The sequence below is a fragment of the Populus euphratica genome, unplaced genomic scaffold, assembly GCF_000495115.2.
Source record: "Populus euphratica unplaced genomic scaffold, PopEup_1.0 scaffold40.1, whole genome shotgun sequence".
NCBI classification, from domain to species: domain Eukaryota; kingdom Viridiplantae; phylum Streptophyta; class Magnoliopsida; order Malpighiales; family Salicaceae; genus Populus; species Populus euphratica.
This window is the reverse complement of record NW_011499912.1, coordinates 343,617-356,350: the sequence shown is the minus strand read 5'-3', so window position 1 is coordinate 356,350 and position 12,734 is coordinate 343,617. Positions and strand designations below refer to the sequence as shown.

The window sequence follows — 12,734 nt, the reverse complement described above, 5'->3', positions numbered from 1 at the left end:
GCTGTCTCGAATTTTTTGCTAGTTCGTTATTATTCAGAAATTTGCTTTTCAACTGATGTTTGTAAACACGTCCAATATGAATATATTTTTATTGTTTCATATAATAACATCAATAATTTAAGCGAGGTAAAGCTTTGTAATTTATTTTAGTTTAAGATTATTATGATTTTATGATATAAGTTATGGTTTTTATGGTAAAATTGGTTTACTTTATTTTTTTATTATTTTTTATAATTAATTTTTTTATAATTTTATCTTTTAATATTTAAATTGATTAAAAATTAAATTATATAATTTATTTTAATTTATTTTTAAGAGGTTATCACAACCTCATGATCCTAATCAAGAATTTAACCAGTTAACTAGAGTAGATTTAAGTCATTTCTAGTCCTATTTTAATTATTTTTTTTTAATTTTTTTTTATATATTTGATTAGCTGGATAGTGAGATTCATAATTTATTTTGATTTATTTTTTATTGAGTTATCATAATTTAGATTTGATAGATTAACTCGAATATTATTTTTGTCTTTTTATAAGTGATTTTTTTTAATATCATGTTGATTTAAAATTAAAATTTAAAATATTTTTTTAATTACTTTTTACAAGATTATCACAATTATATAAACTATGTCATAGATTTTACATGTTAGTTTAAACTAATTTGAATCCAATATTTTTTTTTATAAAATATATTATCTTAAAATTTTTTATAAACAAGATATGTTGATTTTTTTCCTAGTTGTTTAGACTGCACTTAAACTTGCAAAGTTACTCAAGTTAGTAATGTTAGTTCCTATATAATTTAATTTATATTTTTAATAATACAATAACTATAAATAAATATTTTTTTATATTATTTTTAAGTTGACGAAACCTCCAATGCAGCTTAAGTAAATAATCACTTATTTTTAATAATTTTTTTTTTAAGAAAACAGCAGTGATTAAAAAAAATCAAATATATATATCCAGCTTTGGTGGTCAGGTCTAAAGCCAGTTGACAGAGTTTGTCTCTACAGTTCACAGTTTGTCATGCTTATATCACTAGATTACTTGTAATGTCAATCAAAATTAATTTTTTTAATTTATCTAAATAAATAAATTCTGTAAGTAATGGATTAAGGTTTGAATTCAAGAGCTAAATAAAGATAATATACCTTCTCTATCACTGGAATTATATTTGAACTTTCCAAAATAGATTACAGGGAAGGCTGCCTCAAATTAGAATCATTTTTATCCACTTTTAACCAGCAATAAAAACAAAAACTGGACAACAGCCCATTAACTATACAGCCCAGATTGAATTAGGCCCATAACAACTTAAAATGAACTATCGGCCCACTCAAATATTAAAAAATAGCAAAAAAATCTTATAAATATCACGAACGACAATAACCGTCGGAATTTTAAACGACAAACCACTCGACAACAGAAAAGCGTTGCGCTCTCTCTTAACTCTTAGCCTCTCCCTCTCCATCTCCATCGCTCTTCCTCTTCTGATCACTACTCTATTCACCATGCCTACTGCCTTAACATCTCTCAAAAGATCACGACCGTCCATCAAACAACTCTACCTAATCCAACGGCTCCATTCCCGCCACCTCTCCACCCCATCGCAACCCAGCACTCCTCTCCCTCTGATATCTACCTCCAGGTCCAACACTGACAATCACACTAGCAAGACTCTTTCTAGATTGTTCTCTGGTCTCGCTGCAGGCTCCACTTTTGTCTTACTGTACTGGTCACTCAACGATTCCAAACCGACGCAGTTTTTCTCTTTCGCTGACTGGTCAACGGTGTCGAAGGTCAATGATATGCGCTTGATTTCTTTATTACCCAAACTATCATTACCTGATTATAGCTCTAGTTACATTTTCGGAGGTAATTTTTTTTATCTTCCGTTAATGATTGATCTCTTAATTAAGGAGTTGTTTTTTTTATTTGATTTCTTTAAATTGATTGCTGTAGACGCGTTTAGGAGAAAGATTTTCTTTAATTACGAGAAGAGAATAAGACTAAGGAGTCCTCCCGAAAAGGTAATCTCCCTAATTTAAATAATGTGATTAATGTTTGATTAATATTAATTATTTTTAGAATACGTGAAGAAACCGAAAATGATTGCTTTTTCTTGAAGGTTTTCGAGTACTTCGCGTCTTTAAGAACTCCAGATGGCGAGGTGCTTATGAAACCGGAAGATTTGATGCGGGCGGTTGTTCCTGTTTTCCCTCCATCTGAATCCCATCTTGTTAGAGATGGATACTTGAAAGGGGAAAGGAATCCCGGCGAGTTAAGATGCACGCCTTCGGAATTTTTCATGCTATTTGATGTGAATAATGATGGCCTCATATCTTTCAAAGAGTGAGTTGCTGATGTTGCATGCTCCTTGCGGTGTTTTTCGTTGTAGAAAGAATTTTCAGCATGAACTATGCGTGTTTAGTTAATGCATTTTGTGTTTATTGACGGTTGTTTGTGGAGTATGACTGATTTTTGTTTCTGTTCTGCAGGTATATCTTTTTCGCTACGCTTCTCAGTATCCCGGAATCAAGTTTTTCTGTGGCTTTCAGAATGTTTGACTTTAATAATAATGGGTGTGTATTTCGAAAGCTTGGATGGTTAGAGATATAGCTTTTGTTATGGGCATATTGTTACTGGTTCGTTTGTTGTATTCTGCGTTTATCTGCTTTTTAAAATGTGCTTTGTGCAGTTTGATAATCTGGATGCTTTTATGAGTTATGTGCATGCTGATTATGGAAAAAGGATTGTTATGATGATTCTTTTCCTGATGTATTTTGGGGTTATTGTATATAGGGAAATAGATAAGAAGGAGTTTAAGAAAGTGATGGCATTGATGCGAGCTCAGAACAGACAAGGGGCTGTCCACAGAGATGGGCTTCGACCAGGGTTGAAAGTTCATGGTTCCGTGGAAAATGGAGGTTTGGTGGAGCACTTCTTTGGAAAAGATGGAAAGGCACGCCTCCAACATGATAAATTTGTTCAGTTCATGAGAGATTTGAACAATGAGGTAAACCTCTACACTCTTTTTCCTTCATAAATTTAGTGGATTGAAGTTTGTTTTCTTGAGATATATGGATTATGGTTTTGCTTTTGTTATTTTTGTAACAAGCAATGAACATTCTATGCAATTGTCTTGGAAGTATACTTCCATGCCCACAACAACAATTTTCAAGTTCCTTTTATGTTGTGGCTTTCTTGAATTTTGTCAAACCTGTGGAACAGCATTAAGCTCTCTTATGTAATGGCTTTGTTGCAACTTTTTATGGGACTAGGGGCAGAGAGATCAAATGTGTTGGAAACCTCTAGCATGGCTGTAGTGATAAATCTATGGCAGTTACTATTGTATTTGAATCAGTTGTAATTTCTCGGATGGTACTGCCTTTCAGTGTTTGAAATTTCAGTAAATTTGGCTATTAGTGTGCTAGTAATGGTCATCTCAGGGAGAGGGAAAATTTTATTTTGAGGAAGTTAAATCAGATTAAAAAACGAAAATGGACACAGGACTTCCTGCTTAGCATCCACGTTCATTTGAATCTTTCAAGCTCTTTATTTACCATAGCTGGAGTGAATAGAGATCTTCAGTGAATGTGTTCCACCTTTTAGGATGACTTAGGTGATAAATTCCAAATGGTGGTGGAGTGAATAGAGATCTTCAGTGAATGTGTTCCACCTTTTAGGATGACTTAGGTGATAAATTCCAAATGGTGGTTCAAGTGGGGAAAGGAATGAGACGGGATGGGTAGGTTGGCTGTTTGATTTATGTATGTTAAAGCAAAATATGTTTCGTGCTTTAAAGGGATTTTTAGATGGTTTGCTTATTTTCTTGCATCACATTCATGGTAATCTTGTTCACTTGTCAGGTTTGACTTGGTCAGCATGCTAGTAGTCTCCTCTCCCCAACCCCTTCAGGCACACCCTCAGCTCCTGCAGGGGTGGGGGACAGGTTCATGAAAGTTTGATTTTGTGTGGTATGACCGACAAGTTAATCATGTGAGTAAAATGTGTAGATTTTATGTTGCATCCACCCTTAAGACTGTTATTGTTTTCTGCAGATATTGAGATTGGAATTTGCACACTATGATTACAAATTAAGAGGAACCATATCTGCTAAAGATTTTGCCTTGTCCATGGTTGCTTCTGCTGACATGAGTCATTTAGGCAAGTTGCTTGATCGGGTTGATGAATTAAATGATCAGGCCAACCTTGGTGGCATACGCATAACATTAGAGGAGTTTAAAAGTTTTGCAGAGTTGCGTAAAAAGTTGCTGCCATTTTCTTTGGCCCTCTTTAGTTACGGCAAAGTAAATGGCCTGTTAATGAGGGAGGACTTCCAGCGGGCTGCATCACAAGTAAGACACTTAACCTTGCCTAAATATATTTATTTAGTTTTCCTCCACGTGACTCTGAATGAGCAGCTATTACTTTAGGGTACTGTTGTGTTAAAAAACTCGCATGCATGGTCATGTGGAGCAGCAGACTTTTATTAGAATGGGTAGTGCAGTGCAGTATAACAGCCTTTCAAGTAGGTGTCATTTGACAGCGTGTAAAGCTTCTACTGGTTGATGAGTTGGAAAATAATTAGGTGGAGAGTCATTTATACAGTGGCAGAACTAGGGAATCTTATGTTGGGAGGATGGATGAATATGCTAATATGAAAAAGTGATTCGCAAACACACAATACATGATTTGAAGTTGCATATAAGGGGCTAACAAGTAACTTTTTGATTTTATCTGCGGCTATTATTGTATAAAAACAACAAAATTATTTTGCAGAATTTATTAAACTTGTAGAGGTTTTTTGAACTTCATTGGTGGTGTGCCCTACGAACATCCCTTGGCACTGCCTCCTTTCTTCTTCTCTGTGTGGGCAGGTTCAATCCCATGTCAACTTGCTTGTTCTCTAATTTTTTTTCTTACCATGCTGTCACTGACGATGCTTTTCTGCCCTTCTGGGTGTTTAAATCCTTCCAATGTGTATCCCCTGTTGGATCATATGAAGTCAATTTTCTTTGCTACATGATATCTATTCAAATATCAGGTTTGTGGAGTTTCACTCAGCGACAATGTGGTTGAAATCATTTTCCACGTGTTTGATTCAAATCATGATGGAAGTCTAAGTGCAGAAGAGTTCGTAAAAGTTTTACACAGAAGGGAAAGGGACATTGCACAGCCAGTGGAATCAGGACTCGCGGGATTTTTGTCATGCTGCTTTAACCGTGCAGCTAACAGCCCCATTGGACGGTTCATTGCCTAATCCACATTCTAGTTTATGATCCCCGATGAGGCAGCAGGGTGATTTTGTATGTGTTGAATGGTTGGCTAGAACTTTTGGATTGATTTCACAGTTGAAGAACGTGTTTAGAATTCTAACAAGCTGGGACTGTCGATATTCATGATAACCTGTGCAGATTAGAAAGGAGTTTTGCTGAAGATGCAGAGATTCACTTCTTTATGTTCCCGGACTAACCTTTCTGCAATATTCTCTCGAAGTGCCGCGTCATTCTGAGCAAATAAGAAAATTTATAAAATTTAATTTTTAAATAATGTAATATTAAAGAATAAAATAAATTAAATAAAAAACTCAAAGAAAAAAACAATTTTAGATAACTTGAGTTCAGAAATTTTTTATTGAAAGTAACTAATAAAATTATGGTGTTTTATTTCTGCGAGAATGATATATTTTTACAAAAAATTAATTGAAAAAAATATATTTAATTGTTAAATAACCTGAATGATAAAATTAAAAAAAAAATATAAAAAATAATTGAATTGTTAGTGGGTGAAAAAATAATAAAAAATAAAAAAAAATTAAATAAACTTAGATTAATTTGTTAAATTAGTGATTCAGGTGATGAGTGTAAACTCATAAAAATAAATTCATGAAAAGTAAATAATTTTTTTTATGAAATCTGATTAAAAAAATATTTAATTTAAAAAATTTAAAAAACAAATTGAATCAATTTGTCATCTTATTATGAAATTAAAATAATTTTATAAGAGAAAAAAATAAAGTTTAATTTTTAATAAGTTTAATATTAAAAATTAAAATTAAAAAAATAAAAATATAATCCAAATTAATTTAAATTAACTTCTTAAACTAATGGCATGAGTTATGAAATTGAATAAATTTTAAAAAAGATAGTAAAAAATTATAAAGTTTAATTTTTAATAAATATAATATTAAAAATTATAATAAAAAAATTTAATTGCATGAGACCATATATAACAAAAATAAATAAATTACAGAGCATGATTTTAAAAAAATATTAAATAATAAGATTAAAATAAAGTTTACGTCATGCGTGAAAGCAGAAAGGGGACAAGGAGAAGCGCTAGTCCAAGCTAAATAAAAAGAAGAAGAATGGGGATAAGGAGAAGCGCTGGTCCAAGCTAAATAAAAAGAAGAATAATAAATAAATAAATAAAATTGAATATAGCTAAGAAGATATTTGTATTAGTAGTGGGTCATAAACACTATATAATCTATTTACGAGTACGGTAAATATTGTTTTTAAAAGTTTTTTTAAATATATTAAAAAAATATTTTTTTTATTTTTTAAAATTAATTTTTTATATTAAGATATGAAAACAATTCAAAATATAAAAAAAAATTAAATTTTTTAAAGCATGATGAAACCATAATGACAAATACAAACTAAAGCTGACCATTTGAAAACCGAAGAAAAATAGCATAAGACACTCGAACAAGGTGGACCTAGCTCGCCTTCCATCAACTCGACCCATTAATTTTTTTTTAAAAAATATTCTTTTAAAATAATTTAATAACTTTCAGGTCAAAAACAGTAAACAGGGTTGGCCCATCATTGTCGTCACTGCAAGATAAACTATATATATATATATAATTTACTTTGTTTCCAGATTAATTCTTGACCGGTTTGACCATGCTAAGAATTCATTGTAGAATATCCAAGCAGAGTATCTTATTGGACAGCATCCTGGCTCTAAACCTGTTAAAAGAACAAATTCAATAATTGATCTTATTAGTTCAGAAATGTAGTCATTCATATCTATTAGTTATTCATTTAGTCTATTTTAAGAGTTTATTTTAAAGAAAAAAAGAGAGATAGACATAATAAAAAAGAGAAATTTATTCTTATTGTTTTTTTGTGAATGCTAGATTTTATTTTTTTCTTCTTTGTGTATTAAAAATACAAATATAAAAAAATAATTTTGAGAACATTACTAGTTACTTCCCGAATACTATAAGATTTTTCAACTTTAAAAACCTGACTTTGCCAGTAATTTAATTTGAAAATCCAAAAAATCAATTTTCTCTTCATAAAACCAATACAGATATTAAAAAAAAGGTTTTGAGAATTTGCTAAGAATGATTAAGTTTTTTCGTATAAAACAAGGATGAAGAATACCTTGATATTAAAAAAATATTAAAGAAATATAAATAGAAATGAAGATTCTCAAGTTACTTTTATTTTTAAGATAGTTCTATAATTATTAGATTCAATTTGAGAATTCATTTAATTTTTTTTGAGATAATCTGGTCTTAATTAAATCAATTTAAATCAAACATGTTTATTAAAATAATATTTTATTATATATTAATCTTATTAGATTTTACCGAGATAATTACATCATTAAAATCTATCCACTTAATTGAATTTTATTGTTTATTAAAATAATATTTTATTATATATTAACCCAATCATGTTTATTATTAGATTTTATGGAGATAATTAGATCATTAAAATCTATCAACTTAATTGAATTTTATTAAACAAATATCTCATATAAGCTAACTAAAAACTTAATTTAAATTAAAATTCAAAATTTTATGGATCAAATCCATTAGGGTTGTGTGTATTTGACATTGTAGTTCAATCTTTTTTTTAAAGTGTTTTTAAATTATTTTTTGTTTGAGAAAATATTAAATTAATATTTTTTAAAAATATTTTAATAGTTTTAATGTAAAAAAAAATAAATATAAAAAATATTATCTATAAATATTTTTAATTAAAAATATTTTAATAGTTTTAATGTAAAAAATATATAAATATAAAAAATATTATCTATAAATATTTTTAATTAAAAATATTTTAAAAAATCACTACCATTACCACTATTTTTCACTTTCTTTCTTAAGCACTGCACAAAAAATGGTAAAATCCAACGAATCTTTGTTGGCAGGGCAAAAATGAATTGGAAAGCAAATAGAGTGTCAGCCTCTAACAACACCACAACCCCGCGTTGCCTTCCATTATTCAGGTGGCGCGTTACTCCACTCCCCAAAATTGGCAACTATAGAGACTAACATAGCACTTCTCTCGAGTCACGTTGACTATTTCTTCTCAGAGAATGAACACGAAACCCCAGGATAGAAGGAAAAAAGGGGTAAACTATATTTTAGGTTCTGAAATACTTTACTTTGGACCCTGTTTTCTAAACGTTTCCAAAATGATCTATTTATTATTGCATTTAATTACTGCTAATTAACATCTTAACTTTTCTCTTAAGAAAATTTTAAACCATCTGTTTCGGGTGCCTTTTTTTTTTTTTATGGTTAGCAATGTGGGTTTTGATTAAAAAACAAAATCAAAATCAAAGTTGACGCTACAGCTTTGATTTTGCGAAGGGTTTTATTAGATTTATATAAAGTTCATAAATTTATTGTTTAAATGGGAAAACCAACTGGTAAAAAGAAGAATCCGGGAACGGAAACTCCTCCGGCATCACCGAGAACGACCATTGACATGAGGCAAACCAAATCCTCAAAGGCCTTTGATGAAGACACAGCAGTTTTCATCAACATGTCGCAAGAACTCAAAGAAGAAGGCAACAGGCTCTTTCAAAGGAGAGACCATGAAGGTGCCATGTTGAAGTATGAAAAAGCCCTCAAGTTACTGCCAAGAAACCATATTGATGTGGCGTATCTACGCACCACCATGGCTGCTTGCTATATGCAAATGGGTCTTGGAGAGTATCCTCGAGCAATCAGTGAATGTAATTTAGCTTTAGAGGCTGTGCCAAAATATAGTAAAGCTTTGTTGAAAAGAGCTAGGTGCTATGAGGCCTTGAATAAATTGGATTTGGCTTTCAGGGATGTTAGTAATGTTTTGAGTATGGAACCTAATAATATGATGGGTTTGGAGATTTTGGAGAGTGTTAAGAAGGCAATGAGTGAAAAGGGTGTTGCTTTTGATGAGAAATTAATTGTGATGGATAGTGTGGTGGAAACTGGGGTGGCACGTTTGCGTAAAGTTGTGAAAGAAAAGGTAAAGAAGAAGAAGAAGATTAGTGGTAAAGGAGAGGGGAACAATATTGCTGGTGTAGTAGAAGAGAAGAAGGTGGAGAATAAGGACAAGGTGGTTGTGCGGGAGAAGGTGAGTCCTGTTGCTAAGGATAAAGAGGTAGATGTACTGATATAATATTTAGATTAATTTGAGTTTAATAAAAAATAAAAAAAAATACTTAGATTGACTTAGCCAGCATGAATATAATCGTTCAAAACTAAACCTTTAACCAGTTAATATTTTTTTAGCAAAACAATAATACTTTGATTGTTTTAAAAAAATTCTAGAAATTGATATGAGTTGAACTAAGTTAATTGTCCTAACTCGTGACTTAATTCGATCCTCTCAGGTCTTGTTTGGAGACAAGTTTTATAATTATAAAATATAAGGCCACAACTTTTTTAATTAAGGCTCCGTTTGTTTGCAGGAAAGTTGTTTCCTTTTTGAAAGTAAATTCCAGAAAAATGAATTCTGGGAAAGTATTTTTCGATATTTGGTAGTAAGTTACCGAAGATGTTAATGTGGAGAAAGTGATATCCAAGACCGTGAAGCTGGTTTTTGGCGAGGATATTAGATGGGCACAATTACCTGTGAATTGTAGTATTGGATTGCTGAGAGACATAGTTCGGGATAGGTTTCCTCGCTTGAAGGGTGTCTTAATGAAGTACAGGGACCCTGAGGGTGATTTGATTACAATTACCACTAACAATGAATTAAGGTTAGCTGAATCATCAAATGATTTGCAAGGGTCTCTCAGGTTCTATGTTGTTGAAGTCAGTTTTGATCAGGAACCAGCTTACGAGGGGATGAAGAAGGAAGAGGAGGTGCATGAGGATGTTATGAAAACGAGTGAAGGTGTAGAAGTTGAAAACGGTCCAGGTGTTATTGATGATTGGATTGTTCAATTTGCACGATTGTTCAAGAACCATGTTGGGTTTGATTCTGATTCATTCTTGGATCTTCATGAACTGGGGATGAAGTTATACTCAGAGGCAATGGAGGATGCTGTTACTAGTGAAGAAGCCCAGGAACTTTTCGATGTTGCTGCTGATAAGTTCCAAGAGATGGCAGCTTTGGCTTTGTTCAATTGGGGAAATGTTCACGTGTCAAGGGCGAGGAAACAGATCTTCTTTTCAGAAGATGGTTCAAGGGAGTCTGTACTTGCACAGGTCAAGAGAGCATATGACTGGGCCAAGAAAGAATATACGAGGGCTGGAATGAAATATCAAGAAGCTTTGAAAATCAAACCGGATTTCTATGAAGGCCTTCTTGCTCTTGGGCAACAGCAGTTTGAGCAAGCAAAACTTTGCTGGTACTTTGCGATCGGGAGCAAGATTGATTTGGAAAGTGGACCTTCCGAGGAGGTCCTGGATCTGTATAACAAGGCCGAGGACAGCATGGAAAGGGGTATGCAAATGTGGGAAGAGATGGAAGAGCAGCGTTTAAATGGACTATCCAAATTTGACAAATATAAAGACCAGTTGCAAAAATTGGGTTTGGATGGCCTATTGAGAGATCCATCCCCTGAAGAAGCTGCAGAGCAAGCAGCAAACATGAGTTCACAGATATACCTTTTGTGGGGTACCATGCTGTATGAGCGTTCTGTTGTGGAATATAAGCTAGAGCTACCAACTTGGGAAGAATGTTTAGAGGTTTCAGTAGAGAAGTTTGAACTTGCTGGAGCTTCTCCAACAGATATAGCTGTTATGATAAAGAACCATTGTTCAAACTCAACAGCACTTGAAGGTAAGTGCAACTACCACACACCAATGCTTCTTTATGTTAGTACTTTATATTTGAACCATGGAGAGTTTCAAAATGTATATTAATGCTAACATTCTTCAATTGTTGCAGGTTTGGGGTTCAAAATTGATGAGATTGTACAGGCATGGAATGAAATGTATGATGCAAAGAGGTGGGAGATCGGTGTTCCTTCTTTCAGGCTAGAGCCATTGTTTCGTCGAAGGGTTCCTAAACTTCATGATATATTAGAGCAAGTTTGATTTTTCTGCTGATACTAAAAAGATGTTTAGGGGCATAGAGCAAATGCTTCAATTTTCATTTCCTCATTTTGCAGAAGTTACCTTACTACAAGTCAAGATAGGTATGTCTATTTCTGTTACTCTACTTCTTAAACTGGAGAATTCCATCTTTACATGATCTTTTAATTGTTTGAGAAACTGGACTTCCTGTTTTAACATGATTTAGTTATAGGCTCAAACAATGGCATGCTAAACGCAAACTTGTTACTTCTTTAGAGAATGATGAGTTGATTATTCAGATTCAGTTTCTGTTTGAATCTATATGAAGAAGTGGCAAATGTTAACAGGGATGGGATTTTTAGCTAGCATACCTTAGGAAAGGGGATTCATAGTAATATATGTGCCTGTAAAATGAACTTCGATGTGTCACAGAGCTGAATTCATGGCATCATAGGAAGTAAAACTTCAAGTTCTGAGGAGGAATGTGATAATATGGAGGTAGCATCTCCTTTAAAAAAAAGCAATTTAGAGTAAAGAGAAGTGTCTAGGGTATTATTATCAGCAAAGAAACTAGCAACAACCTATAACCGGTGTCATGTCATATGAAAGCAGAATTGACTTACTATTTGTAACACGAACTCCTGAATTTATTTCCTGTTTGCTTTTTTCAGACATGAGCTCATACTCTGGAATTGTATTGTATTTGTTGTGATTCTCATGCACTGGGTAGAAACTTGACGTTGGAGACTATTTGGTTATTCTGAGCCAGCTGAAAAATGAGAACGATCCCCTGTCCTTGGGGTTCAGGGCCATTTTATTGACCTTGGATTGCTGGATAAGATACCTTTCAAGAGGTGAAATAGGATTGCATTTAGTTCATGGAGAATTACTACTGCGGCTAGGTATTTGAATTGGTGGAATTAATTAGGGCATTGATAGTGCAATGTCTACTAACAGGGTCATGTTATTTAATGCCATCCTTGACATGTTGGGGAATGTCAGATGGACAGGATATTCTTAACTCTTTTCTTGATTTGCATTGAAGATTTCTTGGTGTCTCGGAAGGCTAGGGATTGAAACTTTTGTTAGTCCAGTGGAGGATCAGAATGCATGCTTGTATTTATTTGTTGGATTTCTATCTGGAACTTTTAACTTAATTTGATCGCCTCTTCAGTACTCAATTATCTACCGAGTTACCAGTTCTGTTACACCTTAACGAACATGATACTGACAAGAGTAGCTCTTTGGTTCTTTGTGATCGCAGGTATTTTTTTAGTCCTATACTCTTACATCCAGCACATTGTTTGCTCTGGGGGCAAATAATGGGCGTCTGTGTGTATTCTTGGTTTGGAATGTGAGTCAAGTTTGGTGATTGATTATGGAGCTGGTTATATAAGCCACTCTTGATTTTCTTTTCATACAGTGTAGTTGCTGCAATTCACAGCTGATTGATTTATTCATTTCAACCAATA

At 32.7% G+C, this 12,734-nt stretch overlaps 1 protein-coding gene and 1 pseudogene across 2 annotated transcripts; both read left to right on the top strand.

Annotated features, from left to right (window-relative positions):
• The first annotated feature begins 1,394 nt into the window (after nucleotides 1-1,394).
• On the top strand, nucleotides 1,395-5,473 carry LOC105134062 (calcium-binding EF hand family protein). Of its 2 annotated transcripts, none has more exons than XM_011038315.1 (7): nucleotides 1,395-1,880; nucleotides 1,968-2,035; nucleotides 2,134-2,357; nucleotides 2,504-2,587; nucleotides 2,808-3,021; nucleotides 4,067-4,363; nucleotides 5,053-5,473. In XM_011038315.1, the coding sequence occupies exons 1-7, from the start codon at nucleotides 1,517-1,519 to the stop codon at nucleotides 5,266-5,268; spliced, it is 1,467 nt and encodes a 488-aa protein (XP_011036617.1). In that variant the 5' UTR covers nucleotides 1,395-1,516; the 3' UTR covers nucleotides 5,269-5,473. The 2 variants fall into 2 exon arrangements, with proteins under 2 accessions (XP_011036617.1, XP_011036618.1); XM_011038316.1 differs by having other exon boundaries at nucleotides 5,014-5,466.
• A 3,051-nt stretch (nucleotides 5,474-8,524) lies between these two features.
• Nucleotides 8,525-12,519, top strand: LOC105134061 (uncharacterized; annotated as a pseudogene).
• Nucleotides 12,520-12,734: the final 215 nt, after the last annotated feature.

Bases quoted from the DNA above. Each gene is read 5' to 3' on its own strand.
- LOC105134062 (XM_011038315.1), top strand. From the start codon at position 1,517: ATGCCTACTGCCTTAACATCTCTCAAAAGATCACGACCGTCCATCAAA. The intron at 2,588-2,807 runs GTGTGTATTTCG...TATTGTATATAG, and splicing joins TTTGACTTTAATAATAATGG to GGAAATAGATAAGAAGGAGT. The intron at 4,364-5,052 runs GTAAGACACTTA...TTCAAATATCAG, and splicing joins TCCAGCGGGCTGCATCACAA to GTTTGTGGAGTTTCACTCAG.